Raw genomic sequence first — 18,983 nt, 5'->3', positions numbered from 1 at the left:
AACGAGATCTACACCGTTGCTATGAATTAAATCTTGCCCTCTAGGATTTGGCATGTCAAAACAGTTATCCAAAAATCTAATCGGAACAAAATAGTTAAATCGCAATTAAAGCTAGCTTTGAATAACGACAACAAAGGAGAAAATAGGGAATTAGATCATCTTTAGCCACTGAATGGTCTTGTTTGATCCCAACCATTGATTTTTATTAAATATTATCTGTCAACATTGTAATATTAGTGATGGACAATTCAAATATGCACAAGACATAAAACTGGCGAAGAAGGGTATGAGAGGATTCAGATACGAGAAAATGGTGAATGGTCGTCTGATCCTGACCAATGGTTGATATTGAAGTTTGTTTGTGACTTTTATGGGGTAAGAATAAAGAGATGGAGAATAGTTGCAACAACAACATCAACAGAGAGTTTTTTCACAAAAAAAAAAAAAAAATCAACAGAGAGAAGGAGTGTAACAGCCTGGGCACATAATTAAATAAATAAATAAAAAAGGGGTGTTATACCATGTCCTCAAAAGATAAATGTATCTAGAAATTTGTAGAGTGTATTATACCTAAAGACAAACAATTTTTTTTGTAAAAGATCTTATAATAAGATACGAAGTTAACAATTTTTCTTGTAAATAAAAGTGTCGATCTTTTCCAACAAATGTTTTTTTCATACGTATTGCCTAAAAACCAAATCCACTTGTATCAAATAGTTGTAATTAACTTTGATCTTTGATGTATTGTAAAAAAAAAAAAACTTTGATCTTTTACGTTCAATGATAGCTAACTAAGCAAATTGAATCATGATTGAGCATGTCACGTGGGTAATTTATTTCGCCCACATGGTATGTTGATTCACATTGTTTGATTATTTAAAAAATTAAATTGATTATAAAAATCATCTAAATAATATTATAACTAATTTTAGAAGAAATACATAGAGCAAAATAAAATAACATTAAACTCTATCCTTTATAGGTGAGATGAATATCTCAATCTCAATTAATTGAAGTAGCTGAGCTAATGGTAAGAATTTATAACCACCGTCCTACTTGACAATTTTTTTTAGATCATTTTATATTTATCGACCAATTGAATCGTTAATTTTATTAAACACATTTATCAACTATAAATCAGCTATCAGTCAGAAACAATCAATATCAACCAAGGTTATCAAAATCGGACCGGACCGGTCGGACCGTGAACTGGTCATGAAAATGGTTCGGTTATGAGCAAAAACCGGATAGGAAACCAACCGGGAAAAAACGCGTGAACCGGTTTTGAAACGGGTTGAATCGGCGAACCGGCAGTACGGTCCAAGCGGTTCTGCAGATTTTTTTTTTTTTATAAAAAAAATAGGACAAAACGACGTTGTTTTAACTTTTAAAAAAAAAAAAAACTGAAACAAAATGACACATGGTAGAAATAGGAAATGTTTGTTTTTCATCGTAGGAATTGATTTTTTTGAAGACAGTATGTTGTCGATTGATGTTATGGTGCTATTTTGTGTTATTGAATTTAGTTTATCATATAATTTCTAATTTGGTTTGAATTATAAATTTTATTTTATTTTGACTTGTGATATTTTATCTTTTTAATGTGTGAAATTGTGAAATATTGAGCAATTATTCATATATTTTTATTTATATATTAATTAAAATATATATTTAATTAAAAACGGTTCGACCCGGTTGAACCCGGTCCGACCAATTGAACCTTGAACCGGTGAGTTCGCCGGTTCGATGACCGGTCAGGTTCTGACAACCTATCAACTATAAATTAGCTTATCAATTATCCACTATTTTTTATTAAAAGAAGTCATAGTGATGTAATATAATTAACTTTACCTATATCGGGAGTAGGGTTGGGAACAAGTCAGGTCAAGCCAGACTTTGATAGGCCTAAGTCTGACCTACTATTTTTCTTTAGGCCTGAGCCTGACCTACGACCTATCAAATGTTTATTTTTTTTCCTGAACTGAGCCTTTTTAAAGTCTGACCTGGTAGCCTATTTAAAAGCCTGTGTTACATAAAGACATATATATAGTCTTTTTAAATAAGGTAAACAGGCCTTAAAAGCATATTTCACATTTAAATTTTTATGATTTCTACAACATTAAGAAAAAAGCTAATAAAATGATTAGCACAATAATTAAAAGCTAATAAAATAACAAATATGAGAGATGGAGGTAGGTTTCTAATTTCTATTTGTGTGTTGCGTGAAATATTATGTCTAAATAATATACTTTTTCTTTGTAAAAAAATAATAATAATATTATATAAATAATATTATTAAATATAAACAGGCCGGCCTATCAAACTTTGTAGGTTTTTTTTGAAGCATGAGCTTAGCCTATTTATGTAAACAGACTCTTTTCAAAGCTTAAACCTGACATGTTAATAAATAAGTCAGAGCAGGGCAGACTTACGCAGGCTGAAAGCCGCTGGACTATTCCCAAGCCTAATCGGGAGATATATGATGAAGATAGTACCCGCAACAGGATAAATATATATAGATGACACCTTAATTGGGTATATAAGATATGGGATAATGATCATAAACAAAACACTGATACTCCCTCCGGTCCTTATTATAAGAAACACTTTGAGAAAATCACACAGACCAAGGAAGGTAAATTTTCTCATTAATGATTCTAACATTTTATGTTATATTCCAAAATTAACCTTTGACTAGCATGGGAAATAGACTTCTCTAATTAATGCAGTAGCATTATAATGAATTATTTGATTGTATTTAATAAGAGTACAAATGGAATTGTGTCAAAGTGTTTCTTATAAAAAGGACCAAATAAAAATTCCAAAGTGTTTCTTATAAAAAGGACCGGAGGGAGTATTATTTTATTTTATTTTTAACAAATCAACCACTGATATTGACACGCACTGCACATTACAAATTAAAATTGAATAATCAGATTTTGTCACTAATAATAGATTTTGGGCTTAAAGGCGCAATTTATCCTCCAATTTTACTTGATACACAATTTTGAACCTCTTATCCTTAATATATTAAAACAGGATACTAAGTTGTACAATTAAGCGCCTAAATGTGCTTAACATCCCGCCTAAACCACTGTCTAATTAATTGTCACGTGCAAACAAAAATAAAAAACTCCCCATATGCTCCAATTCAACCCTTCAGTTTCTCCTCCATATTTACCCCGTATAAATTCTTCATATTCCTTTTGTATTTTTCTTTCAATTACCAATTACTACTACCAATTTCTTCCCCATATCTTTATTTTATCTATAAAAACAAAACAAACTAGCAGCAATGACACCAAACACAAATCAACCACATCAACGGGGATTTGGATCCTCTCCAATTTTTCTCTCATATTTTCTTTCATTTTGTTAATTCAATGGTTGATAAATGAAAAAACGGTTATTTTTCTTTCATCTTAAATGTATTTTTATTCTTTATAATTTACCAACTCTTAGATTAAGAAAATAAGAGAAAATATGAAGGAAAAAATTAGAAAGGATTCAAATATCATCGGCAGAACACAATGGACGGACACCACAAGCAACTGAATATGCATCATGTACAACATAAGACATGGAGTAAGGTCCAACTCTAAACCTCAAACACATATAATATTAAAGTGGGTTCAAATGTGAAGCTAAAGTCTTTTAATCTAGCTTGAACAATTCGATCTCCATGCTCGAATGTTATACTCTTCTCTTCTACCACTTTATCCCACTTGAAGCCTTTATTATGGAAAACCATTGAGTTCCTAGCCCTCCAAATTGAATCAACATTTGCACACCAAATAAAACTAGACTATCCTTCGCCTTTTTATTACCCCCAAACATTTGCATTTCATTTATTTGTTCATTTGGAGATATATTCTATTTAAGCAAAGTTTGGATGAAATTTTGAGTTTGAAAATGAAAGTCACCAAAAATATTTAACATGGCAATTTCGGTATTATCCTATTAAGTAGGTCCTTACAAATCCCTAATTAACATTTCTACTAATTGTTAGAAAATTTTACATCACAAAGCTTTCGATAGAACTCTAAATAGCTATGCAATATTTACTTTTTTTTGTTTTCACCATCAGTATCCGATCCACTGGACTACCTAATATGGTTTGGGAGTCAGTTATGACATCAAGTGGTTCCAGTCTCATTCCGATCACAGTTGCGGGAAATTGAACTTCATATTCCTATCAAGTTCAGCGTCAATCATCACTACACCAACTAACGATCGGTAATAACTATGCAATATAAAACATCACAAGTTGTCATCTAATTTCAAGAAAAATATCTCAAAATTGTAAAAATATCGACTTTTTTCCATTAGTGTAAAGTATTTCTCATGCTTGAATTTTTATCTTGCCATCACATAATGTCAAAACATTCTTGGTATGTAATCCAAATTAAATTTTCACTCTGTGTGTTTTTTATATAGAATTGAAGTTTTCTTTTTAAAACGTGGGTCTTGCTAACCAGTGCCCCTGGGCACTAGTCAAGGAACCAAAAGAAGAAATAAAATAAAAGTTGTGCGTGGAAAACATCAAAATATAGATTTTTGTTGTATTGACTACACTATTTCCAAGTAAAACTTTCTAAATTTGAATCTTTAACAAGTGCCCCTGTGGCACTATTTAGCATTTGCCTTAAAATATAACCCATTGATTATTTATAATATTTTTTTAATCAATTTTATAACAATTTTTTTTTACAAGAATTTTATAACAAAATATATACACGTAAAACCATTTTTAATTTTTTTATCAAATTTTCTAACAAATTTGTTCTTATTATAAATATGTATCCAATATATATTCCGTGCATCGCACGGGCAAACGAACTAGTATTACTATATTTGAAAACACTGTCCAATTGTGCAAAATACGTTTAGCTTGATATAATAAACTTCCAATCTCAATTTTGAACAGCTGATTGGTTAACATTTTATTTTAGGAAATATTTTATGTGTATAAATATAAACAAGTGACATGTGAAAAAAAATAAAATAGACAAGTGACAATGACACACACTATACGTTAAAAAATAATAATTTTGATGAACTAACCGTCAACCAATCTCAAATTATAAATATTAGGGGTAAACCCGTGCGTTGCACGGATTCGATTAAAATATATAATAAAAATATTTTTATAAATGAAAAAATAATAGATCGTAGTTTTGTTTATATTATTTTAATGTAATAGATCTTTGATAATATCTTATATGTTTGAAGGGATGCATCATATTCTATTTTAATGGTGTAGTCGTATGAGATTTTAGCTTTCTTTATATGAGTTGCAATTGTATAGTCACATATCACTCTACGTTTTATTCTTGATGTATCCTTTATTTTATTTTTTCAATAAGAGCTGGAGGAATGCATACATACATGCTTTTTTTTATCACATAATCTCGTTTTTTGAAAATTACGTATAAAATAGCATAAACGCTTACTCTCTTCCATGAAATTTAAGTTACTGCATATAGCTTTTCTACTTACTTCTCTTTTTTTTTTTTTAAGTGTCTTCTCACATATTCACTTGGTGGAAAATAATATTTGCTTGAATATTTAGTTTATTTTTGTTATAATATAAACTTGAATATTTTTGTCGCCAATATATAAGTTTGGATGTTGATTTCATATATTTGAATTTAATTAGGTTTAATAATAATAATTATAATTCATATTCAACAAAAGGAAGGCTAATTACAAAAAGGAAAAAAACTACTATAAAGTAAAATAAATGGAAAAATTAAATCTAAAAAATGTGGCTCACATTAAAAAAAATTCACATTATGTTTAATATGAATCTCTTAAAAATTATCTATTACAAAATAACCATAAAGTTAGTACGTACTTCATATTAAAGCTCTTTACGACAGTGTTTCATGTTGACAATAGATACATAGTCAATACCTTCAAAAGAAACAATATAATGAGATCATAACGTATAAGAATATTATATTGCAAATTAAAATTTTAAGTAAATTATATTTTCAACACATTAAGAGTCAAACATAATTAAGATAAAAAAATGAAGAGAAATAATACATTATCTTTTCTATATATTACCTCCCAAAAAATTTCTCTAATGATGATATCTAAGATGTACAAGCACAGTCATGCTTTAGAGCTGCTTAATGAATCCTAGTAGTACTCTAGAGCTTCCAGAGTTGAAGTCCATCATCATATAGCTATCTTACAATATTGGTCGAAACTTATCATCACTAACTTGTGCAAGTTTACCGCAGTTTCTATAAGCTCTTATGCGAGATTAATTAACTTTTTCACCCAAACACTCAAAGTAAGTGTGAACAATATATAGTATGAAACAATTGTATAGAAGTGTGATCTATACATGTCTATATTTTTAATTATTGTCGTGATATTTTCTAAAATACTTAATACAATCGATTTGTGATTTTCATTCACATTTTTATCAACTTGAAATGCCAAAGAATAACCAGTATGTTTAGTAGAAAAAGAAACAAAGTTAAGAGCCATTGTTTTTAAAAAAATTATATAGGGTTCAAAATAATAATGCATTATGCTTAAGGGAAGATATATGAACACAAAGTAGTAACTCATGACAGTAGTGACACTGACAGTCAAATGTATGATATCCCTGCAAAAATTACACGAATGAGCTTATTGCCATCAATATACAAATTGACGTGTTGCTAAATCAAAAATATGTGTTATGTTTTTTTTAACATTACATATACAAAACCCTTAGTTTAAGTATAGCTAAATTACTTACGTATAAACTGACGTGTTGCTAAATCATCACAATTCACATTCCCAAGATCTGTTCCATTGTTATCTTTGAACAATTTGAACCTTAACAAAGTAAGAAAAATGGACATGGATATTAAAAATAGAATAAGCTTTACACTTGAAAACACACCAAATAAAACCTAAAATATGAATAGTTGAATACCCAAACATGTATAACTCTTCTTGCAAAAGTTTCAATATATATATATATATGATAAAATCTTCATGCTAACTAGTATCTATATATACTTACTATGTCTATGGTTTCTTAATTTTATGAACGTATATGTTTATTATTGGAATTCTTTGAGTCACATAGCATAATAACCTCCCTAATTATATTTATTGACCTTATGTATTCATTTCATAAGGTGTGAGTAGATTGATTTTCCGTATTCTTTTTCATTAAGTTGATGTCATTAGCAATATTTATTACCTTTTAATATAATGTATTAGTTTTTTTTTAGATTTAATTTAATAAATTAAAAGATATAATATTAAGATTTTAACAAAGATTGAAAACATTTTCTTAGAGTGCCACATCATCACAATGAAGGCCTATGAGCAATTCAACCTTCCTTTTACTAGTAAAAGATTTGTATGTTTTTAAGCTAGTTAGATACAATTAAAGGTTATAATTTATATAGTATAAAAAATATTAACACTATAGGTATATAAATTAAATCATTAACAAAATTATCTGATATATATTGTATTCGTGATTTATCTCAGGTGATAGAAGCATCACATTTTTATATGTAAGTGTTGATATTCGAATCTTAAATAATCTACTTATTTACCTTCAGCATATGATTGATTCTGTGTCAAAAAATGATCTGAAAATCATTCGTATTTTGATGTAAAAGAATAAGAGAAACATATCACTAAAAATATTAGTGCAGGCTTTATCCTTGATTTACGCAGGGAAGAAATGCACATAATTGATTTATGTTAAAAAATGACCCAAAAATCATCATTTTTTTAGTAAAAGAATAAGAGAAAATGTATCTCTAAAACTAGTAGTGTCGACTATATCCTTGATTTAAACATGAGAAATGCACATGATTGATTATGTGTCAAATAGTGACCTGAAAATCATCTGTTTTGTAATGTAAAAGAATAAGATAAACGTATCTCTAAAACTAGTAGAGTCGGCTATATCCTTGATTTAAACATAGAAGAACGCACATGATTGATTTTGTGTCAAAAAATCATCCGTTTTTTATGTAAAAGAATAAGATAAACATATATCTAAAACTAGTAGTGTCGGCTATATCATTGATTTAAACATTGATGAAACGCACATGATTGATTATGCGTGAAAAAATCATCCATTTTTTAATGTAAAAAATAAAATGGAGAAACGTATCTCTAAAAATAGGATTGTCGGTTATATCTTGATTTAAACATTCCGTGAGAAATTCCCCATCCTAAAAATAGAAGAACGCACATGATTGATTTTGTGTCAAAAAATCATCCGTTTTTTATGTAAAAGAATAAGAGAAACATATATCTAAAACTAGTAGTGTCGGCTATATCATTGATTTAAACATTGATGAAACGCACATGATTGATTATGCGCGAAAAAATCATCCATTTTTTAATGTAAAAAATAAAATGGAGAAACGTATCTCTAAAAATAGGATTGTCGGTTATATCTTGATTTAAACATTCCGTGAGAAATTCCCCATCCTAAAAATAGAAGAACGCACATGATTGATTTTGTGTCAAAAAATCATCCGTTTTTTATGTAAAAGAATAAGAGAAACATATATCTAAAACTAGTAGTGTCAGCTATATCATTGATTTAAACATTGATGAAACGCACATGATTGATTATGCGCGAAAAAATCATCCATTTTTTAATGTAAAAAATAAAATCGAGAAACGTATCTCTAAAAATAGGATTGTCGGTTATATCTTGATTTAAACATTCCGTGAGAAATTCCCCATCCTACATTAATTAATATAAATTTTAGATAATTGTTGTGACAGTATCACCCACCAAAAAACTAGACTTATCCCCACAACATTAATAAGTAGGTCACATACATTATTTGGTATTAACTTGTATTATCTCTCTTGCAACAAAATTGTGTGGTGTTCTGCTTAATATTTTTTGAACCATGACTTCCTCTATCGCTCAAAGAGTTTCAGAATGTTTTATTAGACCCATACATCCTATTGAAAATTCAAACCAAATTTGTTATTTAACAGGTTGGGATATTGCTATGTCATCTATGCACTATATCCAAAAAGGCCTATTATTCAAAAAGCCTAAAACATCACCATACAACCAACAAGATTTCATTGAGAATTTGTTGAAGAATCTCAAAAACTCTCTCTCCCATGCTCTTTTCTATTTCTATCCTCTTTGTGGCCATCTTGTCACCCACAAAACTCAAGACCCTCACTCTTATACTATTTTTGTTGATTGTAGTAACAATAACCCCGGAGCTAGATTCATCTATGCAACCGCGGAAGTGATCATTTCTGATATCCTTACACCGGTTGATGTTCCTCCCATTGTTGAAACATTTTTTGATCTCAACAAAGCAACCAACCATGACGGTCACACCATTCCGTTGTTATCAATTCAAGTCACGGAGCTCATTGATGGTGTTTTTATAGGTTGTTCCGTGAATCATTGTATTGGTGACGGTACTTCTTTTTGGAATTTTTTTAATATATGGTCCGAGATATTTCAATCTCAAGATTATGAAAATGAAAACAATATTGTTCTCATTTCGCGTCAACCATTTCACAATCGTTGGTTTCCAGAAGGCTACGGTCCACCAACAAACCTTCCCTTCAAACATCACGAAGAGTTCATTAGCAAATATCAATCTCCGGTCTTCAGAGATAGATTTTTCCATTTTACAAAAGAGTATATCGCAAAACTAAAATCAAAGGCGAATAAAGAGTTCAACACAACAAAAATATCTTCGTTCCAAGCCTTATCAGCACATGTTTGGCGATGTGTGACACGCGCACGCCAACTAACAAACAATCAAAAAACAAGTTGTAAGTTAGCGATAAATAATCGATCAAGAATGGAACCTCCTTTGCCAAAAGAGTATTTTGGAAATGCAGTTGATGTGATTAGTATTGAAACAACTGTTGAGGAGTTGCTTCAAAACAATCTAGGATGGGCAGCATCGAAGGTTAATGAAGTTGTGGCGAATCATGACGACAAAGAAGTGAGAAAAATGTTAAAGGAATGGTTAGAGTCTCCTATTGTATACCAACTTGGTTGTCACTTTGATCCTAACAGTATCACAGTGTCAAGTTCACCAAGGTTCAATATGTATGGAAATGAATTTGGAATGGGGAAAGCTATAGCCGTTCTTAGTGGTTATGCTAATAAATTTGATGGTAATGTGTCATCATATGAAGGGTATGAAGAAGGAAGCATAGATTTGGCATTGACTCTTATGCCTGATGCAATGAGGGCGTTGGAATCAGATGAGGAATTCATGAATGTAGTTTGAATTGAAGGTTTTGTTGATGAGATCATTGTTGAAATAATATAGTATATTCATCAACCTGCAAAGCTTTTTGTCAAAATTTTTTTTCACCACCAGTATCCGGTCTACTGGTCCGTCCAATCTGATTTGGAGGTTGGTTCTGTCATAAAATAATTTTACTCAATAATAATACATAATAAATTATTGGAGAAAAATAAATTATAAATATTTGCACAGGCCTAGTTTGCTATCTCTTGGGCCAGGTCAGGCCTATTAGAAAAGTGCTGGATACAATCTTTCTACATTCATTCTATAATTGACTGAAATTCATGTTAATCTCACCATATAGCTTCTCATTAGGACCTCGTATATCTTTGTCACTTCTTGGATTTTCAATTTTGCCATTAAAATAAAATTCGATTTTTGTTTATCAAATTTTTGTTGCCATGAAAAAATAATTCAGTTTCTATTTCTCGAATTTGAACTAGAAAAATTTCAATTTCTGTTTTCCGAATTTTTTTTCAAGAACAAAATTGGAAATCCAAAGGCTGAAAAAGAAACACGATGAGCCTAAAAAGAAGCTATCATCTCACCATGTTATGTGTATTTATTTTCAAAGTGAAAGACTCACATTAATTTCAATCAATTAAAAAATGAATTATTAGAGAAAATGTTAAAAAAAAAAGGATTTCTAGTGTAAATTAAGTGTGGCTACAATACATTTTCTTTTTTCCATTTTTATGATGAAAAAGCCAAAATATATATTTGAAAAAAAAGTCAGCACAAGAGTGCCTATTAAATAAAGAGTATTACACAATAATAATAATAATAATAATAATAATAATAATAATAATAATAATAATAATAATAATAATAATAATAATAATAATAATAATAAACATAACTTTTGCGTCAAAAAAAAATAACAAACATAACAAGGGGAAAATACCCTTAACCATTACCATTGCCTAAACACAACAAGGGAGAATTCCACCAAAAATTGAATATTATAATAAAAAAAAATATTTGGCTTCCTAAAAAACAAAAGAAATTATTTTCTTAGCCTTCAACAACCACTAAGACATCACATTAACTAGATCGAATAACTACTCTAAAGAACACTCTTCATTATCGAAAACACAATTATTTATGTCGTTTCAAATAACCCAGCAACAAATTGTTCACACCATCTGAATACCAAGACGCACATCCTCGTCGAAAACATAAGACCTACCAAAGTACTCCCTCCGGTCCTTATTATAAGAGAAGTTTTCATTTTTTGATTCATTGTAAAATTAATGTATTTGGACAATATTATAGTCTAAATGCATTAGTTTTACAATGAATATAGAAAGTCAAACTTCTCTTATAATAAGGACAAAAGCATCCACAATAGAGCTCCCCATTTTTTGGTACTTAATCGGGCCCCACGTGTACACATCACTCTTTTATAATTTTTTAATAGTAGTACTCAATAAGTACTCGATCTCTTCAACCCAATAATTCTTAAAAAGTTTTAAATAGGTTCCACCAATAATACATCTAACCAATAACTCTACATCACTATAAATGGGTCCCACAAAAAATGAAATAGGTAATAAGTCTTATTTTAGAACTAGTACTTATTAGGTACTATTTTGATTTTGCTCCAATGAGAGTACTTATTAGGTACTAGTACTTAAAAAATATAAGAATCACCATTAAAGATGTTCTAACGTTACAAAACACAATATAAACCTCCAACCAATTAAAACACCCTATACTACAAATTAAAGCCAAAAATATATTACTATGTCTAAATAAATGGTTAGCTCTTTCTGAACAGCAACATATCCTCCCAAACACAAAGTAAGATCAACAATAATAACACCATGTCAGATTAAGTTATTTTTTATTGACAACCTAACTTTTTATTAAAAAGACGTAAATCTTTTACAAGTAAAAAGAATGTTGAGTTGCTCACAATCAAGTATTTTGATGATGTGGCACTATACAAGAAAAGTTTACAATCTCTATTAAAAAACCTTTTCATCATCTCCTTTAATTAAATTATTTTAATTTTAATTATCAATATATCAAATTATCAAGTTTACAATCTCTATTAAAAAACCTTTTCATCATCTCCTTTGATTAAATCATTTTAATTTTAATTATCTTTAATTAAATCATTTTAATTTTAATTATCAATATATCAAATTATCACTATATAACTTCTTAAAAGGGACCAACTAACTAAAATGAAAAATTATTAAATTAAAATGGACCAACTAATATATAAGATTTATATAACCACAAAATATTCATGACTATTGGAATTCTTTCAATACTAATACTAATAAAAAAAGGAATCATTATATTTCAAGCAAGTAAGTCACTTTGATATTCCAAACCTCTTTGATCAATCTCTTAAAGAGCTGAATTTAATAAAAAAAACGTGTGTCTCTCTTCATTGCAAGTTAATTGGTTCCTAAATGAATTAAAAAGGACCAATATAACCACAAAATATATTCTTTCAATACTAAGAAAAAAAAAAGTGGTATGTAAGGGATACATTAAAAAGACGCCAATTAAATATTAAATAGAAAATGATTGCACGCCACTTCATTACACAAGTCATTGTTTCTCAAAATTTATGATCCCACCCACTCACTTTTTCACCTACTCCATTTTTTTCACTTCTGCCCTTGGTCAAAAAATTCGGAACGCGTTTTTTCGACTTTTTTTAGTTTAAATTTGGAAAAAATTCTGAAAACACATTCCGAAATTGTTTTTAAAGGAAAAAAAATTCGAAAAACACGTTCCGAATTTTTTGGGCAAGGGCTAAAATAGAAAAACAGGGAGTAGGTGAAAAAGTGAGCGGGTGAGATGAGAAATTTTCATTGTTTCTTCCTCATAAAAAGATATCAAGAAAGCCATTATTTTCTTTTTCCTTTTATTTGAAGTTCAAGACAAATTTGGTTGTTGAATCCATATCTTATCACAATTCACCTCCAACCACAAATAGTTATTTTATTTTTTCCAACCAATACATCCCTCAGCTCTATGCATCAAAATCATATTGGGATAATGAGTTCCTCTGCAGTTGAACAAGTTTCAGAATGTTTTATCAAACCACTTTTCCCCATTCAAGAATCAAAACAAATATGCTATTTAACAACTTGGGATATTGCAATGTTATCTATGCACTACATCCAAAAAGGCTTGTTATTCAAAAAGCCACCACCTCCAAATAATCAAAAAGATTTCATTCATAATCTTTTGGAGAATATCAAACAATCTATTTCTCTAGCTCTCTTCCATTTCTATCCACTATCCGGTCGCCTTGTCACCCAAAAAACTCAAGAGCCTCCAACTTATTCGGTTTTCGTTGATTGTAGTAACGATAACCCGGGAGCTAGATTCATCTATGCAACTTTGGATGCAACTATATATGATATCCTATCACCGGTTGATCATCCACCAGTCGTGGACTCATTGTTTGATCTTAATCGAGCAATTAATCACGATGGTCACACCATGCCATTATTATCTATACAAGTCACTGAGCTAGTGGATGGTGTTTTCATAGGTTGTTCTATGAATCATTGTATTGGTGATGGAACTTGTTTTTGGAATTTCTTTAATGTATGGTCGGAAATCTTTCAAGCTCGAGAGAATGGTCGTGATTTTGTCGTGTCACACCAACCATTTCACAATCGTTGGTTCCTAGAAGGTTACGGTCCACTAATTAATCTTCCGTTCAAACATCATGACGAGTTTACAAGTAGATTTGAAGCGCCGAAGTTGAGAGAGAGATTCTTCCACTTTAGTGCGGAGTCTATTGCAAAACTGAAAGCCAAGGCCAATGAGGAAGCTAATACAAATGAAATCTCTTCATTCCAATCATTATCGGCTTTTCTATGGAGATATGTGACGCGTGCACGCGGACTAGCACATGATCAAAAAGTTAGTTGTAAGTTTGCCATAAACAATAGACCAAGAATCAAGCCACCTCTCCCGCAAGAGTACTTTGGAAACTCGGTTGATGTGGTGAGTACTGAAACGACTGTAGGGGAATTGCTTGAGAATGATTTGGGATGGGCGGCGTCGATGGTGCATACACTTGTTGTGAATCATGATGACAGAGAGGTCAGAGAGATGATCAAAAATTGGTTAGAGTCTCCTATTGTCTATCAACTTGGTCGCCACTTTGATCCTTTCAGCGTCGTCATGTCAAGTTCACCGAGATTCAATATGTATGGGAATGAATTTGGAATGGGAAAACCGGTCGCAGTTCTAAGTGGCTATGCAAACAAATTTAATGGGAATGTGACAGCTTACGAGGGATATGAAGGAGGGGGAAGCATGGTTTTAGCAGTGTCTCTTTTGCCTGATGCAATACGTGCACTAGAATTAGACGACGATTTTATGAATGTAGTTTCCGTCGCCAATTTCGCTAATATGCCATGAAATTTCAGAGGATAAATCTTTTTGTTATTGATATATAATTTGGATAAATGTCTATGTATTTTCATTGGTGTAAAATGAACTTGATCATCCTCATCCATGTGATATTTTTGCATCTGCATAAATCAGCCTAGTCCACAATTTGTTTGCAGACAAATTGGTTTGTTTACAGAATTACAGCTATTCCTTTTCCATTAACTTAAAAAGGCCTAATCTTTAAATTGCTTTAAACTTCCTCATGTGTTGAGCCGGCCTTGCACATAGAGCTAATGTTTTAAGGTTTTGAGTTACTCCATTCAATCTTTTTTTTGTAAGAAACAACTCAATTTTTAGATTCATCAAATAACTTATGTATCCGGTGTATAAATAACTTATGTATCCGGTGTATAATATAAATCAGATACATCAATTATTCAATAAACTAAGACATCAATTGTTTCTTATAAAAAAGAGTCGAGCTAAGTAGTAAGATATAGTCAATTCGTGTGATTGGTCAAAATCTGAAGTGGTCATCACCAGATCCCTCCTGACCCAATAGGAGAGAACAAAAACCAGCAGAAAGAGATGGTCATGTTGGAATTGATGTAGAAAAGTCATCTATCCTTTTATATTGTATTCTTCTAATTTTATCAAATAAAACAACTAATTATCTTAACATTTGAATCTGAGAGAGATAAAATATTGCAATTAGTAAGGCCATGGATCAACACTAGAAACATTTGAAACAATGTATCAGTAATAGAAAATCACTAAAGTCTAAACATAGCACACCATACATCACATCTTATTTTTTCTCATGTCACTACCTTACACCACAAATTATTTTTTCCATAAATATCTTTGCACGGCGATGACCAGTCAAATAACTAACATTCCTTGACTTATAAATCTATGACTTCAATGTGCAACACATTCAAGTTCATAAAAACATAAAGAAACAAAACAAACCCCTGAGCTCTATTCAACACAATTCTGAAATTTATGTGACCATTTGAATGATGAATTCCCCTGTAGCTCAACGCGTTTCGGAATGTTTTATCAAACCACAACACCCCATTCCAGAGTCAAACCAAATATGCTATTTGACGACATGGGATATTTCCATGTCGTCAATGAACTACATCCAGAAAGGACTTTTATTCAAAAAACCAACACAACCAAATAACCAACAAGATTTCGTCGAAAATCTATTGGAGAAGCTCAAACACTCACTCTCTATAGCTCTATTTCATTTCTATCCTCTGTCTGGTCGTGTCGTTACACAAAAATCTCAAGACCCTCCCTCTTATGTTATTTTTGTTGATTGCAGTAACAATAACAACGGCGCTAAATTCATCTACGCAACTTTGGATATGACTGTATCTGATATCCTTACCCCGATTGATGTTCCACTAGTTGTTAAGTCGTTGTTTGATCTCGATAAAGCAATCAATCATGACGGTCACACCATGCCTTTGTTATCTATACAAGTCACTGAGCTAGTGGATGGTGTTTTCGTAGGTTGTTCCATGAATCACTATATTGGTGATGGAACTTCTTATTGGAAATTTTTTAATATATGGTCTGAAATATTTCAAGCTCAAGGCCAAGGGCGCGATGTTGCCATTTTGCGTGAACCCTTTCACAATCGTTGGTTTCCAGAAGGTTATGGTCCACTAATCAATCTTCCATTCAAACATCATGACGAGTTTATAAGTAGATATGAAGCACCCGAGCTGATAGACAGATTCTTCCACTTTACAGCTGAGTCTATCGCGAAATTGAAAGCAAAAGCCAATATGGAGTCTAATACAAGCAAAATCTCTTCTTTCCAGTCCTTAACTGCACATGTTTGGAGATGTATAACTCGTGCTCGCGGGATATCAAATGATCAAATAACAACTTGTTTGTTAGCAGTAAACAATCGACCGAGAATTAAGCCATCTCTTCCGGAAGAGTACTTTGGGACCTCAATTGATACGGTAGGTACACAATCGACTGTAGGAGAATTGCTTGAGAATGATTTGGGATGGGCAGCATTGAAGGTGCATGTTGCTATTGCAAACCATGACGACCTAGAGGTACGAAAGAAAGTCAAAACGTGGTTAGAGTCTCCGACTATATTCAGCCTTAACCACCACTTGCCTCCGTTTAGTGTGGCTATGATAAGTTCACCGAGGTTTAATATGTATGGGAACGAATTTGGAATGGGGATACCGGTGGCAGTTCTGAGTGGTCATGCAAATAAATGTGATGGTAATGTGACATCATACGAGGGGCGCGAAGGAGGGGGGAGCATAGATTTTGAAATTTCTCTTTCTGCGAATGCTATGAGAGCGCTCGAATTGGACGAGAATTTCATGAATGCAGCTTCAGTGACCAATCCCTCTAATTAACATACATTCCAATAGATACATAAAGCTTTTTGAGATTACATGTGTTGGATTAATTAATCTTTGTAGATTTTTTTTTACTGGTACAGTTTGTATTGCATTTTGTTTCCTTTTGGTCTTAAACATGTCAATGTATTTTCAGTTTTTTTCTCTCTTCAATGTAAAATGTGTGTCTATATGATATGATCTCAAAAGAATCTCATATTTAGGGACGGAGATAGCAACCGGCACAAATAAAATATGACTTGAGTTGCCAAATTTGACCGCAACACTTAATAATTAACTATTATGATTAACGTGATCAAGTTGCATGCAGAGCCACTTCATTTTTATTGTTTCTTTGAAAAGGCAAAAAATAATACTATTAAATAAGCTAAAAATGACACACCACAAAGCACAAGATATGTTTTAGGGGTGACATCAAAATACACTTTCAAAATAGTATAAATGTTGACAAAACAAGTTTGCTAACAAACTAGTAGTAATACCTAGCCCCAACACCTCCAAATTAGAATACAGCACAAATAGGCACCAAGTAAACCCCAAAAAATGGCAATGAAATTCACACCTCCACTTGCTGCTTGCTGCTAAGACAGCAACCTATACAAAGATGCAAACTAATTAAGCATTATTGAATACTTATTTATAAACATGAGAAACCCGATAAGAAAACGCATTTACTAAGGATGTTTTCTCTCCCGACCCATCGTGATTCTTTTATACCCTAAATATTCCAATTTTGCCCTTGCAGAAAAATTCGGTTCGCAGAAACCGAATTTTTTCTAGTGCAATTTCACAGTAAATTTCGGTTTTTAGAAACCGAAAATTGTTTTCAAGGCAAAAAAAACTTCGGTTTCTACCAACCGAAGTTTTTTTAAGGGTAAAATTGGAAATTCAGGGGTATAAAAGAAACACGGGGGGTCGGGAGAGAAAACATCTTTACTAAGAGAGTACAATCTAAATTGAGATGGGCTTGGGCCTTGGGTTCATGTTACAAACCATATACCTTCTAACTTTGTTTCCCAGATTTAGTCAAAAAAAACTTTGTTTCCCAGATGCTAACATTTTCTTTGTTTTCTCTAAATTGACAAATTATTATTGTCTCAAATTATTCACAATGTGAAAAAAAAAAATTAAAAATTAAAAAATTAAATTGGAATATTCTGAACATTAAAATACACACTACTTCTTTATTTTAAATTGGTTTATAAAATTTTGTGGAGCTAAGCCTCCGCTAACATTTTTTTCTTTTTCTAAAATCAGTAAAATGTGAAACTTTATTTTCAATTTTTTAAAATATGAAAAACCGAGAATTATACATTTTTTACAAAAGTAAAAAAAAAATAGAAAATTAAGATCTACACTTTATATTTTGTTTAAAAGTAATTTAGCGTAGTATTGACGACTTAGCCTACACTAATAGCGACACTATAACTTTTTGTTCTTTTAAATGTGAAAAACATACGCTATGAATTTTTCAAAATGTGGAAATCCATAACTCGAAAGTTTTTTAAAATAGAAAAATTTGAAATATCTTATGTTTCGGTTTTTTTCCAGAAAAATAAAAAAACAAAAGAGAAGGTAGATTGGGATTGTGTGTCTTGGGAGCCCAATCCTATAAAACAAATGAAAATCAAAAAATGAAAATGCAGCAGATAATTGGGTTTTGCTTGATAGCTAATTAATGTAATGCAATAAAATTGTACAATCATAACATGCATGCAGCTCCACTTTCATGAATATCCTACTTTGAACACATTTCCTTGTGGACCATGGACGCACATTTTACCCATCATCTATGAGTTTAACTTTGAACAAAATATCATTATTATTCTTAATCGTGCTTGGAGCTAAAAATATTTTCATTGAAGCTTAAAAATAATATTTTAACTTTCACCATAATTCATAACTAGGTAAAGAT

General features: G+C 31.0%; 3 protein-coding genes across 3 annotated transcripts; all 3 read left to right on the top strand.

The window, feature by feature from the left end:
• Window positions 1-8,795: 8,795 nt before the first annotated feature.
• LOC123915861 (uncharacterized acetyltransferase At3g50280-like) lies at window positions 8,796-10,322 on the top strand. The gene has a single exon (XM_045967130.1). The coding sequence runs from the start codon at window positions 8,904-8,906 to the stop codon at window positions 10,266-10,268; it is 1,365 nt and encodes a 454-aa protein (XP_045823086.1). The 5' UTR covers window positions 8,796-8,903; the 3' UTR covers window positions 10,269-10,322.
• Window positions 10,323-13,173: 2,851 nt separating this feature from the next.
• LOC123917754 (uncharacterized acetyltransferase At3g50280-like) lies at window positions 13,174-14,788 on the top strand. The gene has a single exon (XM_045969579.1). It carries the CDS (start codon window positions 13,287-13,289, stop codon window positions 14,691-14,693), a length of 1,407 nt encoding a protein of 468 aa, XP_045825535.1. The 5' UTR covers window positions 13,174-13,286; the 3' UTR covers window positions 14,694-14,788.
• Window positions 14,789-15,480: 692 nt separating this feature from the next.
• Window positions 15,481-17,270, top strand: LOC123918375 (uncharacterized acetyltransferase At3g50280-like). The gene has a single exon (XM_045970400.1). The coding sequence runs from the start codon at window positions 15,686-15,688 to the stop codon at window positions 17,063-17,065; it is 1,380 nt and encodes a 459-aa protein (XP_045826356.1). The 5' UTR covers window positions 15,481-15,685; the 3' UTR covers window positions 17,066-17,270.
• The last annotated feature ends 1,713 nt before the right edge of the window (window positions 17,271-18,983 follow it).

Source organism: Trifolium pratense, linkage group LG3 (genome assembly GCF_020283565.1).
Source record: "Trifolium pratense cultivar HEN17-A07 linkage group LG3, ARS_RC_1.1, whole genome shotgun sequence".
NCBI lineage: Eukaryota > Viridiplantae > Streptophyta > Magnoliopsida > Fabales > Fabaceae > Trifolium > Trifolium pratense.
The sequence above is the reverse complement of the archived record's forward strand: the minus strand, read 5'-3'. Positions and strand labels throughout refer to the sequence as shown.

What these genes read in the sequence shown, in the direction of transcription:
- LOC123915861 (XM_045967130.1), top strand. Translation starts at nt 8,904, where the DNA reads ATGACTTCCTCTATCGCTCAAAGAGTTTCAGAATGTTTTATTAGACCC.
- LOC123917754 (XM_045969579.1), top strand. Translation starts at nt 13,287, where the DNA reads ATGCATCAAAATCATATTGGGATAATGAGTTCCTCTGCAGTTGAACAA.
- LOC123918375 (XM_045970400.1), top strand. Translation starts at nt 15,686, where the DNA reads ATGATGAATTCCCCTGTAGCTCAACGCGTTTCGGAATGTTTTATCAAA.